Raw genomic sequence first — 19,413 nt, forward strand, 5'->3', positions numbered from 1 at the left:
GCACTGGGGTTTGGGGTATATATATGTACTGTGCACTGCATTCAATTGCACCACCTTGAGAAAGGTCCCACTGGGGGACCGAAACGTCGGTTTTTGTGTCTTCTATCAAATATAGAACATTTTTGATTTACTTACCTGCGTGCTGTCCCTTGATGTCGTGTTGCAACCGGTATCGTATGGTCTGTTATTGCTTTATGGGATAAGCACCAAAACTTATTTACTTGCATATGGTGTGCCGGCTGTGCATTGGATTATATATATATATATATATATATATATATTCTATGCACAATATTTTTTAAATCACATGTACAGGCATACCCCGGTTTAAGGACACTCACTTTAAGTACACTCGTGAGTAAGGACACATCGCCCAATAGGCAAACGGCAGCTCACGCATGCGCCTGTCAGCACGTCCTGAACAGCAATACCGGCTCCCTACCTGTACCGAAGCTGTGCGCAAGCGGGGAGACTATAGAGCATGTTACAAATGCATTATTTACATCAGTTATGCACGTATATGACGATTGCAGTACAGTACATGCATCGATAAGTGGGGAAAAGGTAGTGCTTCACTTTAAGTACATTTTCACTTTACATACATGCTCACATTTTAATCTGGTCTGTAACTCTTACATATGCGTATAATATATAGTCTCTTTAACTGTGCATGCAATGTATTGTATATAATGTATACCTTGTTCACTTATGCAACTGTGCATTTTTTTTGTCATCATAACTATGCCCAGGACATACTTTTGAAAATGAGGTAAACTACTTCGGGGTAAAACATTTTTATAAATGTCTGTTGCACTTGCTACTCTAGCACAGCGGGGCGCAAGATGGTTCGTTGGGGGGGGCGCAGCGGTTGCAGAGGCCCCGCGCTCTAACCCAAAGGCATTTAAATTGATGCCGGGGGATCGTGTGAAGCCTTTGCAACTTCACTTACCTCCGGCGACGTGGTGTCATGACACTGCGGGGTCATGTGACACCCCCCCTCCCCCCGAGGCGTCATTTTAATGCTGGAGATAAGGGAGGGGGGAGGCACGCACCCGGGAAAGATTACGCACCGCTCCTCTAGCATGTTAATATGTCAAACATTCTACAGTGTTTGCTATAATGTGCATGCCCAGAATCTTGACAGGTAAACATTCTACAGTGTTCGAACATATCAACATGGTAAAGAGACATTCCTGCTGAACAAATTCTGCATACAGCCACCATAAGTGAGGATGAAGTTATCTAGTGTGCTGTGTCTTAAACTAAGATGCTCCAACTCCTGGGACTCCCCAAGCTGCCACGAAATATTTTTTTTTTTTTATGTAGGGTTTGTTTATAGCACCCTTACTTGATTAGACCAAAAGTGCAAACTTTTCTCATAGATTAAAGTCTATTGTAGGGGGGGGGGGGGGGGTGAGAGAAATAAATCTGCTGGATTAAGGATAGTTATATTTACAGAACATGAAACCAACAATGTATGCAGCACTTTGTTGCGCTTGTATGTGTTCTGTTGCTTATTGTGTAAACATACAATCTGTCCTGTGCTTTTAAGCCGCAGGGCAAGCAATCCTTTTAAGCGCAAGATCAAAGTTATAAATAGAACTTGGTAGTATAGCCATGCCTACTGGAATGTGTGTTGGGGTGGCAGCAAGATGTGCATTTCTGACCAAAAGTGCAACAAAAAAAAAAGGCATTTGTATGTGATATAACAAGACAGAAAAGCCCAATGCTACATCCAATGTGATAAAAAACACAGTCAAATACTTATATATATTCTCTTGAATAAGGGCCATTTAGTTAAACCCTTTGGCCAAAGCGTTATAAGCCTGCAAGCCCCATAAAGGCATGACCAGTAAGCAGGTCCTAACACTACCTATGCAAATTCTCATTTACCGCAGCTGGAGGGAGAATGGCCACAATGGATCTGTACTGCACAAGATAGCCAAAGGTTTAACTAAATGATCCTTATTCAAGAGAATATATAAGTATTTTTGTCACATTGGGGTTTCTTTTTTTCCCCCTGTCTTTTGGTGCTTACCCTGGCCTTGCGGTTGCTAACCGCACGCGCTGTCAGGGGGCGGGCCGGGGGCGGGCGCGTCACTGGCCAGGGGCGGGCCAGTGACATCACGGAGCTGGTTCGCCCTCATTGGGCGAACCGCTCACGTGATCGGCCTGTCGCGCCGGCAAGCGGGGGAATTTTAAATTCCCCTAAGACCTGCGCTTCCGCGCGCTTGCGGAAGCATAGGTGAGCCCCTACCAAAGCCGCTCTAATTGCGGCTGTAGGGGCTCAGTGCTGAGCGGGAGCGCACCTCAGCGCGCTTCCGCAAGCAAGCAAGGAACATGGCCGAGGCCTAAAGCAGCATGCATTGGCTAAGGGTTGCTCATGTAATGTGAGCTTGAGATAAAAGGTGGCACTGTGTGCTCATTTGCATGTCATTTCCCAGAATCCCTTGCTGCAGTGAAAGTGCTGTGTGATGGGTGATGGTGAAAGACAGGGTTGCAGACCAAATGAATATACAGGAATATTTACAGTTGATATATATATATATATATATATATATATATGTCTCTCCCCCCCCCCCCCCACCCAGCATGTCTCTCCAAAGCATGTCTCTCCTCCCCCCCACCCAGCATGTCTCTCCTCCCCCCCCCCACCCAGCATGTCTCTCTCCTCTCCCCCCACCCGGCATGTCTCTCTCCTCTCCCCCCACCCGGCATGTCTCTCTCCTCTCCCCCCACCCGGCATGTCTCTCTCCTCTCCCCCCAGCATGTCTCTCCTCTATATTCTCCAGCATGTTTCTCTCTCCCCACACAGAATCTTTCTCTCTCCTCTCCCCCAGCATGTCTCTTCCCCTCCCCCGGAGCATGTCTCCCCCCCCCCCACGTCTTTCTCTTCTTACACTGCTCATCTCATTTTTTCTGTTCTCCCCTCATGTATTTATCTTATTTCCCGCTCACATCTTTTTTTCCCCCTCCGTCTTCTCTTCTCTCACACATGCCATTCTCTTTATTTAATCCCCCATATATTTTCCCGTCATCCTCTCTAACAACCTGAGGTTTCTTTTCCCAGCATCTTTTTCTCTCTTCCTTCCCCCTCGTATCTCACATCTCTTTTCTTCACCTTGTCTCTTTCTCCCACTCCTCTTTTCTCCCGTCTCTCTTCTCCCATTCATGTCTGTCTCACTTTTCTCCTCTCATGTCTCTTTTCTCCCCATTATGCCTGTCTCTTTTCCTTTCATGTCCCTTTCTTTTCCCCCCACTCATGTCTCTCTTCTCCCCCTAATATCTTTCTTTTCCCTCTTATGTCTCTCTTGTATTTCATTTTCTGTCTTCTTCCCTTTCATGTGTTTTTACCCACATGATTTAACCCTTCCCTTCCCTCTCACCTTTCCGAGTCCGTTTCTCAGATTGCAGATCCAGCCCCACGCTGCTCTACTTGAAGCCCCGTCCACCTACGGAGGCTCTGCAAAGGAAGGGATTTCCTTCTGTCCTTCCTACTGCATCTCTGGCCCCGCAACGTGCGGGCTGCAGGGGTCGGGCCCCCTAAACACACTGGACTTGGGACAGCGTCCTGGCTGTCCCGTCCCCCCTTTGTCAGACCACCGCAACATACCATCTCCCCACTCCTGTCTCTATGGGTCGCTGATGGGGGGGGGGGGGGGGAGGGAGGAGAGAGCGGGCCCCCCGAAGAGCGCGGCCCCCGGGCTGTACGAGCTATAACTACGCCCTTGCAAAGGCTCAATGTTTTGGTCCTCACTCACATGGACCTGTGTCAAGACCCCCTGCTTCAAACTTATTTCTTTTTTAAACCTAGTGCCGCTTGGACTGAAGCGTACAATGGATTCCATTGAAAGATTAAGAATATGCACACCACTTAAACATCGAAGACCCTATGTAGGAACTCGGGGTCTTGGATCAAGTGTTTAAGGGCCCCAGGAACGCTGCTAGGTTCTTCCTAGTTCACAGCTTTATTCAAGGCATGATCTGCTCCGAATGGGAAAATGTGGTAATGCGACGAGACGATTTACTAAAAATGTACCCATTCCAGAAGAACACAGCAAAACATGGAGTCATTCTCCTAAGGTGGATGTGGCGATTGCATGGATAGCGAGACAGACGACCGTGCCTCTGGTCTAGAAAGTTCCTCTATTAAAAGAGCTTATGAAGTGGCATATTGAGGGCATGTTATGGAAGCTGTACACCACTCTGGAAACAACTTTGAAACCAGCGACTGCCATGGCCAGTATATCCAGAACGGTGAGAATCTGATCTCCAATTTGGAAGATCGAATTGAAGCAGGGACTTCCAGGCGGAGATTGTGCCAGGATTTTTCGAACCTCAAAGACTCCATTGATTTTCTGTGTGACGCATCTTCTAAATTGCAGTTGGTATCTCTTGTCTTGTAACAGTTCTTATCTTTTTGGAGAAGCTTTGGGTGACATACCAGGCTCTCTAGCACCATGAACTAATTCTTGCTACAAATCCAAAGGTCTAGAACATCCTTTCAGAGACTGCCAAGACATACTGTCGTTTTCAGGAGGCCAGAGCCTACACACCAATATGAGCAGTGGTTTCAGGAGACACAGGATTTTGTTTTTGTTGTGCTGACGGCCATATCACGTGACCAGTATTGAACAAATGAGAGCAAAGCTCAACTTTTCTGCCCAAGTCATAACTTTGGTAGTTTTGACAGTGGAGTTCTATTTTCTTTTACATTATGGATAATTCTACAATCGAACAACTGATTTCAGAGGTATTTAAAAGAGATCCTTTGTGGAATCAGTGCTGCAAGGCATACCACGACCGTTACCTTCACGATAAATTGTGGAGAGAAATTAGGGAAATATTGTTCAATACTAGTAAGTAAATTTATTTAATCATTTTTAAATTGTGTATAATTTTCATGGCACAATGCTTGTGCTATAGCCTAAAATTGTGTATAATTTTAATTGCAGAATGCTTGTTCTATAGCCCGAAATTGTGTATAATTTTGATTGAAGAATGCTTGTTTGTAGCGTGCAATTGTGTATAATTTTCATTGCAGTATGCTTGTGCTTTAGCCTAAAATTGTGTATAATAACAAATTGATTTACCAGTGTGTTGTTTTTTATTTTTTAGGTGACTTAGCAAAAGGAATGTTGAAGAATTTAAGAGATTCTTTCCGCAGAGAACTAAATAAAATTAAACATCCACGCTCAGGGGACGCAGGAATGAGTGCGTATGAATAAACATCTTCATGGTCGTTCTTCAAAATGATGGGGATTCTAAAAGAGCAAATGGTGCCTGCAAGAACGGTGTCAAACCTGGAAGCGAATGTACAGAAGATGCTTCTGGAGACGTAACATTGGATGAAGATTCATTGTGCGAGACGGCAACATCCCCAGAACCACAGCCCAAAAGATTGAAGGCGCCCAGCGAATTAAAAAAAAAACCTATTGATTTCTCTAGGAGAGAAAAAAAAATAAAAAATCAGAAATGATGAGTCGTGCATTTAAAGACAATTCAGGCAGTTAGATTTCTTTGAAACTCTAATTCCACATATTAAAAAATTTGACCCAGTATCAAAATTAATGGTACGCCAAGAGATTCAAGCTGTAGTTTTGAAGGCGGTCCAAAATAATAATAATTAGGAAAAACATGTCATTGTACATTGTTCAACCTATTAAAAAAATTGATTTTATATTGAGTTTTCCATGTTTTCCCCTTCCACTTGTTAATACATTTTTTCACTATTTAAGACCATGTCTGTGTTTTTACTCATTTACACATACTATATAACATTTATTTAATAGAAAATTGGAAATCAGTGGATCAATATAATATCACATACTTAAAACATTACTCAAATAAAAATACAGGACCACAAGTTCGGATTTATTATGTTTATTGATTTTTAACAATTAAACACTCTTTTGCCACGGGACACAGCTCCTTCAGCATTAAAACAATCTTTGAATGACTCACGAATACATTTGCATGTTTGCACGTCCATTATTTGCGCTAGCTCTATGAAGCTGGGTATCAAATATAGGCACACGATCCACCATTGACACTTCAGTAGTGCCTTCCAAATCAATAACAATATTATGCAGTAAAGCCACACATTTTATAATTCTCTTTGCATTTGGCACAGACGTTTCTATAGCTTTTAATAGTAATCGCCATATAGCAGTCATAATCCCGAAGGCACACTCCACACGGTGTCTTGCTCTGGAAAGTCTGTAATTAAATATTTCTTCTTTCGTTAATCCTTATCGACTGTATCGCTGCATGAGGCAGGGCTGCCGACAGCTTTCATGGGGCCCAGGACTAGAGTTTTCAACGGGCCCCCATATCCGCAGCCTTGCGAGCACCTGTCTTACACTCCCCTCCTCTAACACCACCATCCTCCATTTATTTCCCACTCCCCCTCCTTACGTTTACTTGAAGAGTGATTACATATTTCTAAAGAAGCCAATTACACGGATATGTTTATTAGATTATATACTGCAGGACTTTTCACAAAAAGGTATGGTATAAGTGTGGGAAAATAGGTATGGTGTAAGGGGGAGGGCAATAGGTGCAGGGTAAGGAGGGAGGGTCGGTACAGGGTAAGGGGGGATAGGTACAGGGTAAAGGGGGGGAATAGGTACAGGGTAAGGGGGAGAAATGGGTATAGGGTAAGGGGAAAATAAGTATAGGATGGAGGGGGAATATAGGTTAAGGGGGAGGGGAATAATTATGGGGCATGGGGTGGAGGCATTGGCCTGGGTGAGGGAAAAATGGTAAGGGGTAATGGTAAAAAATAGGTATGGAGGGTAAAGGTATGGTGTAAGGGGGTGAAAGGCAGAAAAAAGGTACAGGGTAAGGGGGGAGAAATAGGGACAAGGTAAGGGATGGAGAAATAGGTAAAGGGTAAGGGGGGGATAGGTATAGGGTAAGGGGGGTAAGGGAAAATAGGTGTGGCCAGGTCCCCTTACCTCCTGGGCGACTGTAGTCAGCAGTGGAGGCTGGGGAGAGCGAGGGGAGGGTATCCACACATCTGCCCTTTGCAAACAGAGATTTTTATTGTACAGATATTAATCTGACCCTGGATTAAATGTGTTATTTAGATGTAATTCTCCTCCCACAAGCCGTTGAGGGCCAGGTGGTCATTTTTTTGTTTCCTGCAGCGTATATTTTTGTATGAGAGAAGAGTTTGATAGCAATATTTTTCTGACTCCCCGAGTCAGGTTTTTAAAAAAAAATTATTGATAAGTACCTTTCGGTTTTTGCTACTACTTTTATGTATTCTTTCGCCCTGTGTCTATCAGCCGGTGTGTAGAAAAGCTCACACTATATTGAACACAGACTGGTGACCACATTCCTGCCATACACAATAATGTTTGTCTCTGATGGAGGATTCGTATAACAGAGACAGTGAGACGCTACGCACTTCTTTTATCTGTTTTGTGACTATTCCCTTCTAATGAGACTTCTCTTTGTGATTCTTATAGCTGGTTTCGATCAGACCGACATTATTTTGCAAACATTTTATGTGGAATTTTCTTCTCTAAATACATGTTTATGTATAAACACTTACCCCACCCCCTGTGTGGGAGTGCAGGCTTCTGCCTGTTCTGTCTCTCTCCCTTCCATCGCCAAATGGGAAGCGCGCCGTTCTACTTGGCACGCACGGGTGTAAACCGGAAGTGTCTTTATTTGCGTTCCACCACTCGCTTCCGATACCACCAGTCACAGCAGCTCCTAGCCGTTAGCGCGCTCTTTCTCGCGGTCTGCTGACGTCACACAGGCGCGTGGGGAGCAGGGGGGCCCAGAGGAGGAACGGCCGAGTGAGATTCAAACAGGTGGCGGGATTGTGACGCACGGCGCGCGCAGGTAACGGCTCACGTTTGGCTCATGCAATGGCTGATAAAAAGGCGCATCATCTCTCAATAGGCTGATCCACTGAACGCTTTAAATAAAATGTGTTTTTAGGTTTGGGTTGGGGGGGAGATGATGTCACCTCGCCGGATATGACAGTTTGTGACATAACATACACGCGGAGATCTTGTGTGTTTTTAGGGATGTAAGAATCGAGTTAATTAGTGAGGTAGCGGGAGGAAAGAAGTATTTTGAATTTGCCGCATTTTATGATGTTAAATACATGGGTCCAAGTAACTGATCAATTACGTAATTTGCGTCAGGGTGTAGGAATGTTTGTATGTGACGTCAACAACCAATCAAATCACGTCCCGGGCACCATTGTTCTTGGTGACGCTAAAAGTGCTGAGGCTGCTTCGGCAAAAGTGCAGGAGGCATATAATGTGGGTTTTAAAACAGAAATCTCACTCCCACCCCCTCCAAGCCCCCAAATAAATGAAATTGAGGGGACATTCCCTGATACGGATTTTGCTGCAGGGCGATCTTATAGGCAGTTGTTCAAAGGATCAACAAAAAAGAAGTGATACTGGGCTTCATTTAAAGTGTAAGGCCAGGTCCCCATTGGCCGTTACGGCGTGTGCACCACACACCACTACACAGGCCCTCTATGGGGCAGCAGGCCCCAGTGGCAGTGTGTGTGTGTGTGGGCGCGCAAAGCGCTGTGACGCATACGCTGACAGAGAAGACAAGAATTTTGTCTTCCCGAGACGCGATCATGTGGTCGGCGCGGTGCCAATGGGATGGCAGATAAGTCCTGTCATGGCCCTGCCCCCCGAGCATCCCATAGCTCCCCTACAGACTGCACAAAGCAGCTTTCAACTGCACGCGCCTCAGGTAATACAGCCTAAGGCTTTGGTCCCGCGGCGCGTGCGGCCGCGTGCGCGTTCCTCACCAGCACGGGTATCCTTTCCTAGCCGGTCCCAGTCCCCCCTCGCTGCACGGCTCACAACGTGCTGAGATGCGTCAGCCGCCAGGGGATGCAAGAAAATTGGGATCCCGAGCGGTGACGCGTCACGTGGTGCGCTGATGAGCCTATCACCGGCGGGGGCGGGAGCTGTCAGGCAGCTTCCTCCACAAGTTAGGGGGTGGTGTGTGTGTGTGTGTGTGTGTGTGTGTGTGTGTGTGTGTGTGTGTGTGTGTGTGTGTGTGTGTGTGTGTGTGTTTATATATATATATATATATATATACATATATATATGCAAATACAGCTGTATGCTCATCTGTGTTTTTTATATATATATATATATATATATATATATATATATATATATCTCTGCTTACCTTCCAGCAGCCTGGGAGACCGAGCCCAGGGAGGGAGGGGGAGGAGTAGCGGGTCCCTCCGCTCAAACCCCGCCCCCCCCCCCCCCCCCACTCCGGCTCCCTACAGACCGCATATCGCGGTCTGTGCCTGTCAGCGCGCCGCCTGTCTGCAGTGCGGGCACGCTGACTGAGGGAGCGGGGCCTAAGGCTTTGCCTATAGTGCAGGCGACGGCGATACGATGGGTGAGGGGATTCCCGCAATTTGATTTGCACGTGACGCGACGGCCCTTGAAAAATCAAATTTTGCCGGCGACGGGTTTTCGCGACGTCGCTTGTCGCTGTCGCGTGCACTATAAGCGCACGCGGCGGCAATGCGTTTGTTTTCGGGCGAATTAGCGTCGCCGGCACTATAAGCACGGCCTAAGACGGCGTCCATAGTGCAGGAGACGGCGCGAGCTACGTCACTTGTGCCGAAAACAAACACTGGGACGACAATGTATTGGTGTATAGTGTGCGCGCGCGTGCTACAGGGAGACCGGCGCTTCACGCTACAAACAAGTTTGTCTTTCCCGCTCGACAGCCGAGTCACGTGACTGGTTTGCCTAATGATGGCGAACTAGCTGTGTGACATCACGGCCGCGCCCCCTGACACGCCTCCCTGTGGCCTCTGCCTGTAGGACAGGAAATCTCTCCTGCTGCGAGCGTGCGCTGCGCAGAAGCGGTGCTTCCACTATAGCCGAGACCTAAGTTATTTGAAATATATGTAATATGATAAAAAGGAATGGTGAAATGTTTTCTAACAAATTAATATTTATTTAAAAAAAGGTGGTACTGCAAGTTTGTTAATGGAAAAAGTAGTGCTAATGCTCGTCCAGGCTGAGGGCGCACGCGCGATTAAACACATTGAGACAATGTGTTTGACCAGCGTGCATGTGAGCGTTCAGCTGCTTGGAGAGACAAACCAATTTGATTTGGCGCGCCACGTGATCGGTTTGCCCAATGAGGGCGAACCAGCTCTGTGATGTCATAGCCACACACACCCCTTCCCCCCCCGAGCGTGCAACTAGCTGGCCAAGGATCGCCCAGCGCCTGACGTCACGGTGTGCGAGCACCCCCTCACCCTGGCCGAGGCCTCTGCAGCTCTACACTTTTGAAGTGAAATTTCTTTCACGGCACCTAGCACATCAGCAAAATTCCCTAGCAGTAAATGGAGTTGATGGAGACGGAAGTCACTGGTGACGAAGTGACGTCACTGCTGGCAGACGAGGCTGTAGGTGTTGCCAACTTCCACCAGGAGCTGACACACACCCCAGCGCTGTATCCATTATGGGGGAGAGAAGACCCACACACCGCTGTATCCTCATAGCTGGATCCGGTGGATGCTGGGCACCCCTCTCCCCCCCAGTGACGTCAGCTTCCAACACCAGCAGTCACCAGAGAGGAGGAAGAGAAGGCAGCGTGCGGAGGGAGGGTAGAGAAGTAACACACACTCGCACATTATTTGTCCGAGGCTCAGCTGAGGGGGAGAGAGTGGGGGCTGCTCCGGGCCGGGTGACTCAGCGGCGGGTCTGGCCGGTGGATGCAGAACACCCCCTCCTGTACCGCTGCTGGGGGGGGGGGGGAGAGAGGGGGGGCTGGCCGGGGGACTCGGACAGCGACAGCTCAGAGAATCCCTCCCTGTACCTCTGCAGGGGGGGAGGATGGGGGCAGGCAGAAGGCACCAGCAGCAGGACATAGAGAATGACATACACACACACACACTGGCAGACACACACACACACTGGCAGACACACACACACACTGGCAGACACACACACACACTGGCAGACACACACACACACTGGCAGACACACACACACACTGGCAGACACACACACACACTGGCAGACACACACACACACACTGGCAGACGCACACACACACACTGGCAGACGCACACACACACACTGGCAGACACACACACACTGGCAGACGCACACACTGGCTGACACACACACTGACACTGACACATACAAGGAATTCAGTTACTATAAATAGAAGTGCAAATAGCTGAAACACGCGTTCTAAGTCAAACTGCGTTTTGGCACTGAAATTGTGTTTTGATTTTTAATTAAAAAATATCACACTTACAAATACAATTTCAGTGACAAAAGACAAAGATGTTTCACTTAAAATGCGCGTGCTCGGCACTCACACACTTTTTTTGTTTGTATAATTGAGGCCTTACTCTGCACCCCTCTAGTACCATCATACTTGGACTGCTGCTTAGAGGTGGATGCACTTGCACCCCCTCTACGTGTTCTTGCAGAAAAAAAAAAAAATATATATATACCACCACCTTTTAATGGTTCCTGTCACAGGCATAATAAAAAATGGCACGGGGAGACAGTTGGACAGCAGAGAGAGGCATAACATCGAGCATGGTATCACGTAGAAGAAAACTATGATGTCCCTTACTTGGTGTCATTTCACATAATTGCTTTGGATATTTATTGATATTGAGGCCTTTCTTGATATATTAAACACACGGGTATTACCTCAGCTGAAAAGATTCATATTCCAGATTTTCTTAATTGGGGGTGTAGCCTGACTTTATGTGCATTTAGTATTTTTTTCACTTGTTACGAATTGACGATGTACAATATCCATATTATGAATTTGATCAATTTAGCACAGATAAATATGAGGAACATTAAAAACCATATGTTGTATTGAATGTATGTTCTCAGGAGAACTGAAACGGATGACTAGTTGAGGGAACAAAATGTCCACAAAGAAGAATCCCCCTAAAAATAAAAACGACGGGTAAGTAATCGGTAAAGCATTATTCAATATATGTTATTTGTTCACGTAATATGTTTAACATGATGGCTGGGCAAGTTGTATATGGAGGCAGTAAATTAATATTTAGGCTTTGGTGCCATCTTGTGGTGTGATGTTCAGTCTATTCTAGTTATCACACACGGGGAGATTGGGTTCCTGCTCAGCTGCAAATACAACGTAATTCACGTACTAGAAGGGTGCTATCTGGGAAGAGGGATACTGTAAATTTATGAAGGAAAGATTCCCTATTGATGCACTATAATAAACTTTTATTAGATCAAAAGACACAAAACATATAACATTTGAAACCCAATTCAGCGATGGTGTGCCGCTAGATCAGTGATTCCCAACCTTTTTTGTTTGGAGGAACCCTTGAAGTATTTCGAAAAATCTCGGGGAACCCCTATCTGGCTGACACATATTAGGCTGCGTTTATCGTGATGGCAACGTCGCGTCAAAAATGTATTGACGCCATTGCGTGCGCCTATAGTTGGAGTGACAGGATGGCGCGGCGGCTTGGTCGCGATCGCTGGAAGTCGCTTCAATTTGATTTTTCTAGCAACCGCAGCCTGACGTCAGCGTTGCCGGCACTATAAGCGCGGCCTTAGGTTAATTTCACCCCTCCCGAGCCACCTCTATTTCCCACCCTCTACCCATGTATTTCTCTCTCCTCTGTCTCCCTCACATCACCCCCCCCTGCATGTCCCATCTCCCTCACATCCCCCCCCCCCTGCATGTCCCATCTCCCTCACATCACCCCCCCCTGCATGTCCCATCTCCCTCACATCACCCCCCCCTGCATGTCCCATCTCCCTCACATCACCCCCCCTGCATGTCCCATCTCCTCACATCACCCCCCCTGCATGTCCCATCTCCCTCACATCACCCCCCCTGCATGTCCCATCTCCCTCATATCACCCCCCTCCATGTCCCATCTCCCTCACATCACCCCCCCCTGAATGTCCCATCTCCCTCACACACCCCCCTGCATGTCCTATCTCCCTCACATCACCCCCCCCTGCATGTCCCATCTCCCTCACATCACCCCCCCCCTGCATGTCCCATCTCCCTCACATCACCCCCCCTGCATGTCCCATCTCCCTCACATCACCCCCCCCCTGCATGTCCCATCTCCCTCACATCACCCCCCCTGCATGTCCCATCTCCCTCACATCACCCCCCCTGCATGTCCTATCTCCCTCACATCACCCCCCCTGCATGTCCCATCTCTCTCACATCCCCCCCTGCATGTCCCATCTCCCTCACATCACCCCCCCTGCATGTCCCATCTCCCTCACATCACCCCCCCCTGCATGTCCCATCTCCCTCACATCACCCCCCCCTGCATGTCCCATCTCCCTCACATCACCCCCCCCCCCTGCATGTCCCATCTCCCTCACACCCCCCCTGCATGTCCTATCTCCCTCACATCACCCCCCCCTGCATGTCCCATCTCCCTCACATCACCCCCCCCTGCATGTCCCATCTCCCTCACATCACCCCCCCCTGCATGTCCCATCTCCCTCACACCCCCCCCCTGCATGTCCCATCTCCCTCACATCACCCCCCCTGCATGTCCCATCTCCCTCACATCACCCCCCCCCCCGCATGTCCCATCTCCCTCACATCACCCCCTGCATGTCCTATCTCCCTCACATCACCCCCCCCCTGCATGTCCCATCTCCTTCACATCACCCCCCCCTGCATGTCCCATCTCCTTCACATCACCCCCCCTGCATGTCCCATCTCCCTCACATCACCCCCCCCTGCATGTCCCATCTCCCTCACATCACCCCCCCTGCATGTCCTATCTCCCTCACATCACCCCCCCCTGCATGTCCCATCTCCTTCACATCACCCCCCCCTGCATTTCACATCATCCCCCCCTGCATGTCACATCATCCCCCACCTGCATGTCCCATCTCCCTCTCTTCCCCACCTCGAGCGGCGGCTTGCAGGTTGCGGGCAGTAGGCGGCGGCGTGCAGGTTGCGGGCGGACGGGCAGGTTGCGGGCGGGCAGTAGCCGGCGGCATGCGGCTTTGTGCGGGCTCGGGGGGAGGGAGTGGAAGAGCCGGGCGGCACGCGCATGCGTACACACACACGCGGCTGTGTACAGGCTCGGGGGGGGGGGGGAGGGAGTGGAAGAGCCGGGGAAACCTGGGAGAGGATGAGCCAGGAGAGCCAGGAAACCGCTGGGGCGGCCAGGCGGAACCCCTGGGACTGCTCCGCGGAGCCCCGGTTGGGAATCACTGCGCTAGATGAATCTTTTTCTGATTGGTTTGTAAATACCAAGTCCTGTGTTCCACATGAATAGGACAACCTCAGTCATAGTGGAATCTAACAGCCATAGTAAAAACTGAGTGGTCAATAAGCTAAACACATAGATCAATCTGCTATGTTTATGCTGGTGGACAAATAATTTGCCATTAATGGGTACTTATAATTCATATTAAATGCCCATATGTACAACCTAAATGTAAAATTCCACCAATGTATATGGAATTGGTCGAATAGTAACTAGTATGTATAAAGATATTTCAAAATGCACATTCATAATCATGGTGTAGTGACTGCACCTAATAAACCAGTAATAGATTCATTAAGAATCTCCCCCTTCCATTAAACTTCATGTATTATATGTATTAACACAGGTTTGCATACAATGTTGGCACTCATATTGTATTTAATTAGCGTTTGATACTGTCCACTGAGGTGTTGGATGTTACTGCATTCATGCATAAGGTTGCATTACCAAAGATAAAGTTTGCCGTGTTTATCAAGCATGGTTGGTAAATTTCAGCAGATTGTAACCTACGGCAAAGAAGTGCAATTCTGATCCAGTCATTCTATCGTGCACACTTGGTTCGTACCGGATTCCTTGTTATGAAAGCTGCCGCCATCAATATTCAGTCTGTGACTAGAATGAAACACATATAACCGCTATTGCACAAGGAAAAGAGCGTCACTGGTTATTCATTGTTTCCGTCGGAATAAATGTATGCACCAAGAAAGAAAGATGTCACGGGATACAGTCCGAGCTGGTGAGAACTCCGCCAAGGTTGAGCTGCTGGAGATCTTTTATGCTGAGCCAGACACAGATAGCCACACCAGCAACAAAGAAGACATAGCAGCATGATGTCTAGGACAATTTACTGTCAAACCAGTAGAAGATGGGTTGAGTGAGGAGTCTTCTGTGGGTTTAAGGAAAATAATTCTCCCACTGACTCTTGTGAACAGCCTGGTGTTCCTGTACCTGATGCCTACGCCCCTGCGATGAAGTTAGATGCGCTCCTCGTGAAATTCCCTGCAATGCCTGATGTATCTGAGTCTAAGGCCTATGCTCCTGCGTGAAGGATAAAGGCACCTCTCTTTTTGGTTTCCCAGCGGCACCCGTGGTACCTGTTGCGGATGTCTATGTTCCTGCAAAATGTGGAGGGTTCTCTGAAGGTTACATTGAGTCGGCCTTCGGTCAAGGTCTCCCAGAAGAGCCTGGAGGGTTGTCCGGGGTCGTTGCTAATGCCTATGTTCCTGCAAAACATGGAGTGTTTTTCCGAGGCCACCGTGAGTCGGCTTTCCATTAGGGACACCCTGCTAAAGCTGAAGGGTTGTCCGGCGGATCTACTGGCTCCTTTGCTCCCGCTGTGAAGACAAGCACACTTTCTTCTGTTTGTCTACAAGTATCTGACACGTCCTCTGCTGAGTCTGTGACCTTCTCTGCAAAGTCAAGTTTACTGCTCACGGATTTTGGGCTGATGCATCCTGACACTCAACTGTTCCAAGAGAGAATTGAATCCTTCTGTTGGCCTTCTGATGAACTTTTTCAGCCTGTACCTGTGGAGTACCTCCTGCCTGTCAACAGATCACCAGATGTGGGCCACCCCGAATTGGCCTTTCGTCATGGTCTCTCCGAAGAGCCTGGAGGATCGTCCGGAGAACGCTCTTGAGGGGGGAGTAATGTCAGGAATAATACTGACATAGATTCCTAAATCTCCCTCTCTCCCAGTTCTTTTCTCTGTCCACCGGGTGTGCTACTGTTTCTGTCTGCTCTGGGTTTTCCTCTGCCTGTCTACTCTTGGTGCTCCTGTCCTCCGTCTCTGTCTGTCTTTATAGTTTCCTGTATCTCTTGGCCCTTGTTTTGTGATCCTGACTCCTGTTTCTGCCCTGATCTGACCTTTTCCCAGTAGTCCTGATTACTTATTAAAGGCCCTTGCCTATGATCTGGCTTGTCCCCGTTTGTTTCCTGCTCCCTGTTCCCTGGGCTCAGTTCCTGCTCCCTTGTCTTAGTTCCTGCTCCCTGGTCTCAGTTCCTGCCTTCCTGCTGCCGACCCCTGCCTGGACCCAGCCGATTCTTGCCTGCTGCCTGCTACCGAACCCTGCCTGTGACCCGACGATCCTTGCCTGCCACCCGCCACCAAACCCTGCCTGTGACCCCCGACGATCCTGGCCTGCCACCCGCCTCCGACCACTGCTTGTGACCCCAACCATGCCGTCTGCCCATGACCCCCGACCACGCTATCTGACTTCTGCCTGCAACCCTGACGAGTCTTGCCTGCTCCCCGCTGTTCCGGCAACCGAGGTCCTACCCCCTCCTGGAGTCTCCCCCGTGACACTTAAGAAGCAGGGGGTCCCTGTAGCTAAAATCAATGCGGTTCAGCTCTGGAGACCCCCTACATCAAACCTCGTAAAATGAAATGAGGTAAAGTTTCTTTAACACTGTGTTATGTACAATAAGTTACTTGCAAAATTAGCAAAAAGTATAGCAGTTTAAAAAAAGAAAAAGATGGTCAACAGAAAAAGTGAAGAAAATAATATACAACATTTTTTAATCGAGTTCAGTGAGAGAAGAGCCCACCAATCTCTACTATAATGAACAATTTAAAAAAAAGTGACTCATGCTCTCCAGAAACAGTATCAGTATTATATGCTTATCATGGGATATCATTACTTATTGTTGCGTATTACATAGATGATGTTGTAGCGCCTGAATAAAATTTGTTGAATTGTTTCTTTTCCTGATCACCCTGGCGGTGGGCACCATTGGGTTAATCCCTTCTCACTCTAGGTAGAACAGGAAATAGACTTTTGCAGGTAGGCCATATAAGGCCCCTCCCTCTACCTGCACCTTAGTCTTTTTCCTGTCTCACAGCTAGGAGTAGGATTTGTTATTTTCTAACAGGACTCACCTACTGGACCTTGTGCAGATATCCAGGGTCTCAGCCTCTCTGCCCTGAAGCTCCGGTCGACGCGCCCTACGGGTGGCAAGACGGAGACCCCTTAGAGTCGGGGGAGCCCCTGGTTGGGGGGGGGAGCAGCTGCAGCCGCGGGCGGGGAAGCTTAGGTGCAAAGCCCCAGGACCAATCGAAGGCGCACAGCAGCTGCAGCTGGGAGCCGTGGAGGCCCAGACTCACCGCATTAGCGTCTGGTACGCTGCGGTAAAGTACCCAGCAGCCCGCTACACGCGGAGGGGGGAGCAGCCATAGCTGCGAGCGGAGGAAGGCTCAATTGACCACGCTAGCGTCTGGGACGCGGCGGTAAAACTACCCCAGGAACTCTGCTGCGAACCGAAGGAGGTTCATATTGACCGCGTGAGTATCTGAAATACTGCGGTAAAAGGGTACAGTGCACGCGGCCGCTCGGGAGCGCGCGCGTCACGGCCTGCCGGCAGATGCGTTCACAGACACGCGAGCCGTGCACGAGCACTTGATGACGTCAGAGAAGCGACGACCACACTGTGTGTATGTGTGAGTGAAAGCTGCAGCATGGAACACTCAGCAGGGAGAAGCCAAGTGCTGGATATGGATTCAAAAATGGAAACACCCAAAACTTCAGTTCCCAAGGCTAGGTGAGTCCTTAGTTTTAGTTCTACATGGGAAAGAGAGATGGTATTAGGGTGTATGTTTAGTATTTATTTTGTTTTTATAAATTAGTTCGGTGGTTACCCTCCCAGAAGCAGGATCTTCAAAAGGGACGGGGGAATCCCTGCAACATAAATGAAAGGTTGCTAAGAAAACTAAATGGTGTTCAGCTTGTGAGAAACCAGCCCTAATAGGGAAGTAATTATGTGAAGATTGTCTTAAGACACCTGCAGGTGATACCAATGAACAAATGAGCATTTTCCTTATAGATGAAGGAGGCTGTTAAACAGAGTGTTGATGCGGCAGTCCAGCAAGCTGTTAACCCTGCGCAGGAAATATCTAGATCCCAGACCAGTCTGGATAAGGGGAAAGGTTTTTCATCATATGAGTCTGAAATTGATTGTTTTCATGTGTCAGAGAGTGAAATGGATTCATCAGATCAAGATATTCAGGAAGGAATCTGAATTTGATGTAGAAGGGTGGATCCACTCATCAAAGCCATGATACAGGCTTTGGAACTGGAAGACACTGAGGAGTTAACCCACAAAAAAAAAAGATAAACTTTTTGGGGCGAGACAAAGAGTGTCCTGGATGCTTCAAGAGTTTCTTTACTGGCCTACTGTTTACAAGCTAAGCGGTCTGCTGCTGCTGCTGCTGCTGCTGCTTTATAAAGATAGAGTCTTTACTATCCATCAAGTAATTAAGGACCTCATTCAGGTGGAGTTGGCGCAACCAGACGCCAGAGTATTTACGCCTAAAAGGTTTTGGAAGATGTATCCATTCCCACAAGAGGAGGTAAAATTTTGGGATGTCAGCCCAAAGGTGGATACTGCTATTTCCAGAATAGTAGGAAAGACCACAATTCCAATAGAGGAACTTGCGTCATTGGAGGACGCTATGGATAGGAAGATGGATAAGTATGGAAGAAAGCATACGTTACCGCAGGAACATCCTCAAACCTGCCATAGCAAATACGTCAGCAGCAAGGGCTATGCGAGTGTGGATTGCCAAAATGAAGAAGCAATATACAAAGGTGTGGGAAGAAGTGCTATTATTTAAGCACTGTCCGAAGTAAAATGAGCAGCCAAATCTATGGTGCTGGCGGTATCAGCAAGAAGGGCTTTATGGCTCAGACAGTGGATGGCTGACACAGCATCAAAGAACAACTTGTGTGGATTACCATTGAAGGTGAGTTCCTCTTCGGTAACAAACTGGATGCAATAATAGCAAAAGCATCAGGAGGTAAGAGCATTTTTTACCTCAAGAAAAGCAGAAGATTTGGTTTCCAACAGGCTAATAGAGACCAATATAAGGAAGCAAGGCATATAGACCTGGCAGGTCATCTCCAAGACAAACAACATGGAGGGGCGGCCAGAACCGTTTTTTTTCGTGACAATTGCCAGTAGGAGGGCGACTGAAGCAGTTTCTGCAACATGGGCCCAAACAATACAGGACAATTGGGTATTACAGACCATTCGTCAGGGGTACAGTATAGAATTCAGAGAGATGCCAAGAAGAAATATGTTCTTAATAACATGGATACAGTCCAAGGAAAAAAGAAGGCAGATGAATT

The 19,413-nt window shown here is 48.0% G+C and overlaps 1 protein-coding gene and 1 long non-coding RNA gene across 9 annotated transcripts in view; both read left to right on the forward strand.

The window, feature by feature from the left end:
- Positions 1–3,749: 3,749 nt before the first annotated feature.
- Positions 3,750–5,680, forward strand: LOC142501081 (uncharacterized). Its single transcript, XR_012803411.1, has 2 exons — positions 3,750–4,859; positions 5,119–5,680. It is a non-coding gene; the product is annotated as an uncharacterized LOC142501081 (long non-coding RNA).
- A 2,009-nt stretch (positions 5,681–7,689) lies between these two features.
- CENPU (centromere protein U) overlaps positions 7,690–19,413 on the forward strand; it is a 62,414-nt gene continuing 50,690 nt past the window's right edge. For 2 of the 8 annotated variants that reach the window (XM_075610327.1, XM_075610356.1), the window contains exons 1-2: positions 7,692–7,857; positions 11,892–11,967. In XM_075610327.1, the coding sequence (XP_075466442.1) occupies positions 11,927–11,967 (41 nt within the window). In that variant the 5' untranslated portion in view covers positions 7,692–7,857; positions 11,892–11,926. Of the gene's footprint in view, positions 7,858–7,925; positions 8,048–11,891; positions 11,968–19,413 lie in introns of those variants that run through there. The other 6 variants (XM_075610388.1, XR_012803406.1, XM_075610370.1 and 3 more) reach the window with 6 other exon arrangements.

This window comes from Ascaphus truei, chromosome 1 (genome assembly GCF_040206685.1).
Source record: "Ascaphus truei isolate aAscTru1 chromosome 1, aAscTru1.hap1, whole genome shotgun sequence".
Classification (NCBI taxonomy): Eukaryota; Metazoa; Chordata; class Amphibia; order Anura; family Ascaphidae; genus Ascaphus; species Ascaphus truei.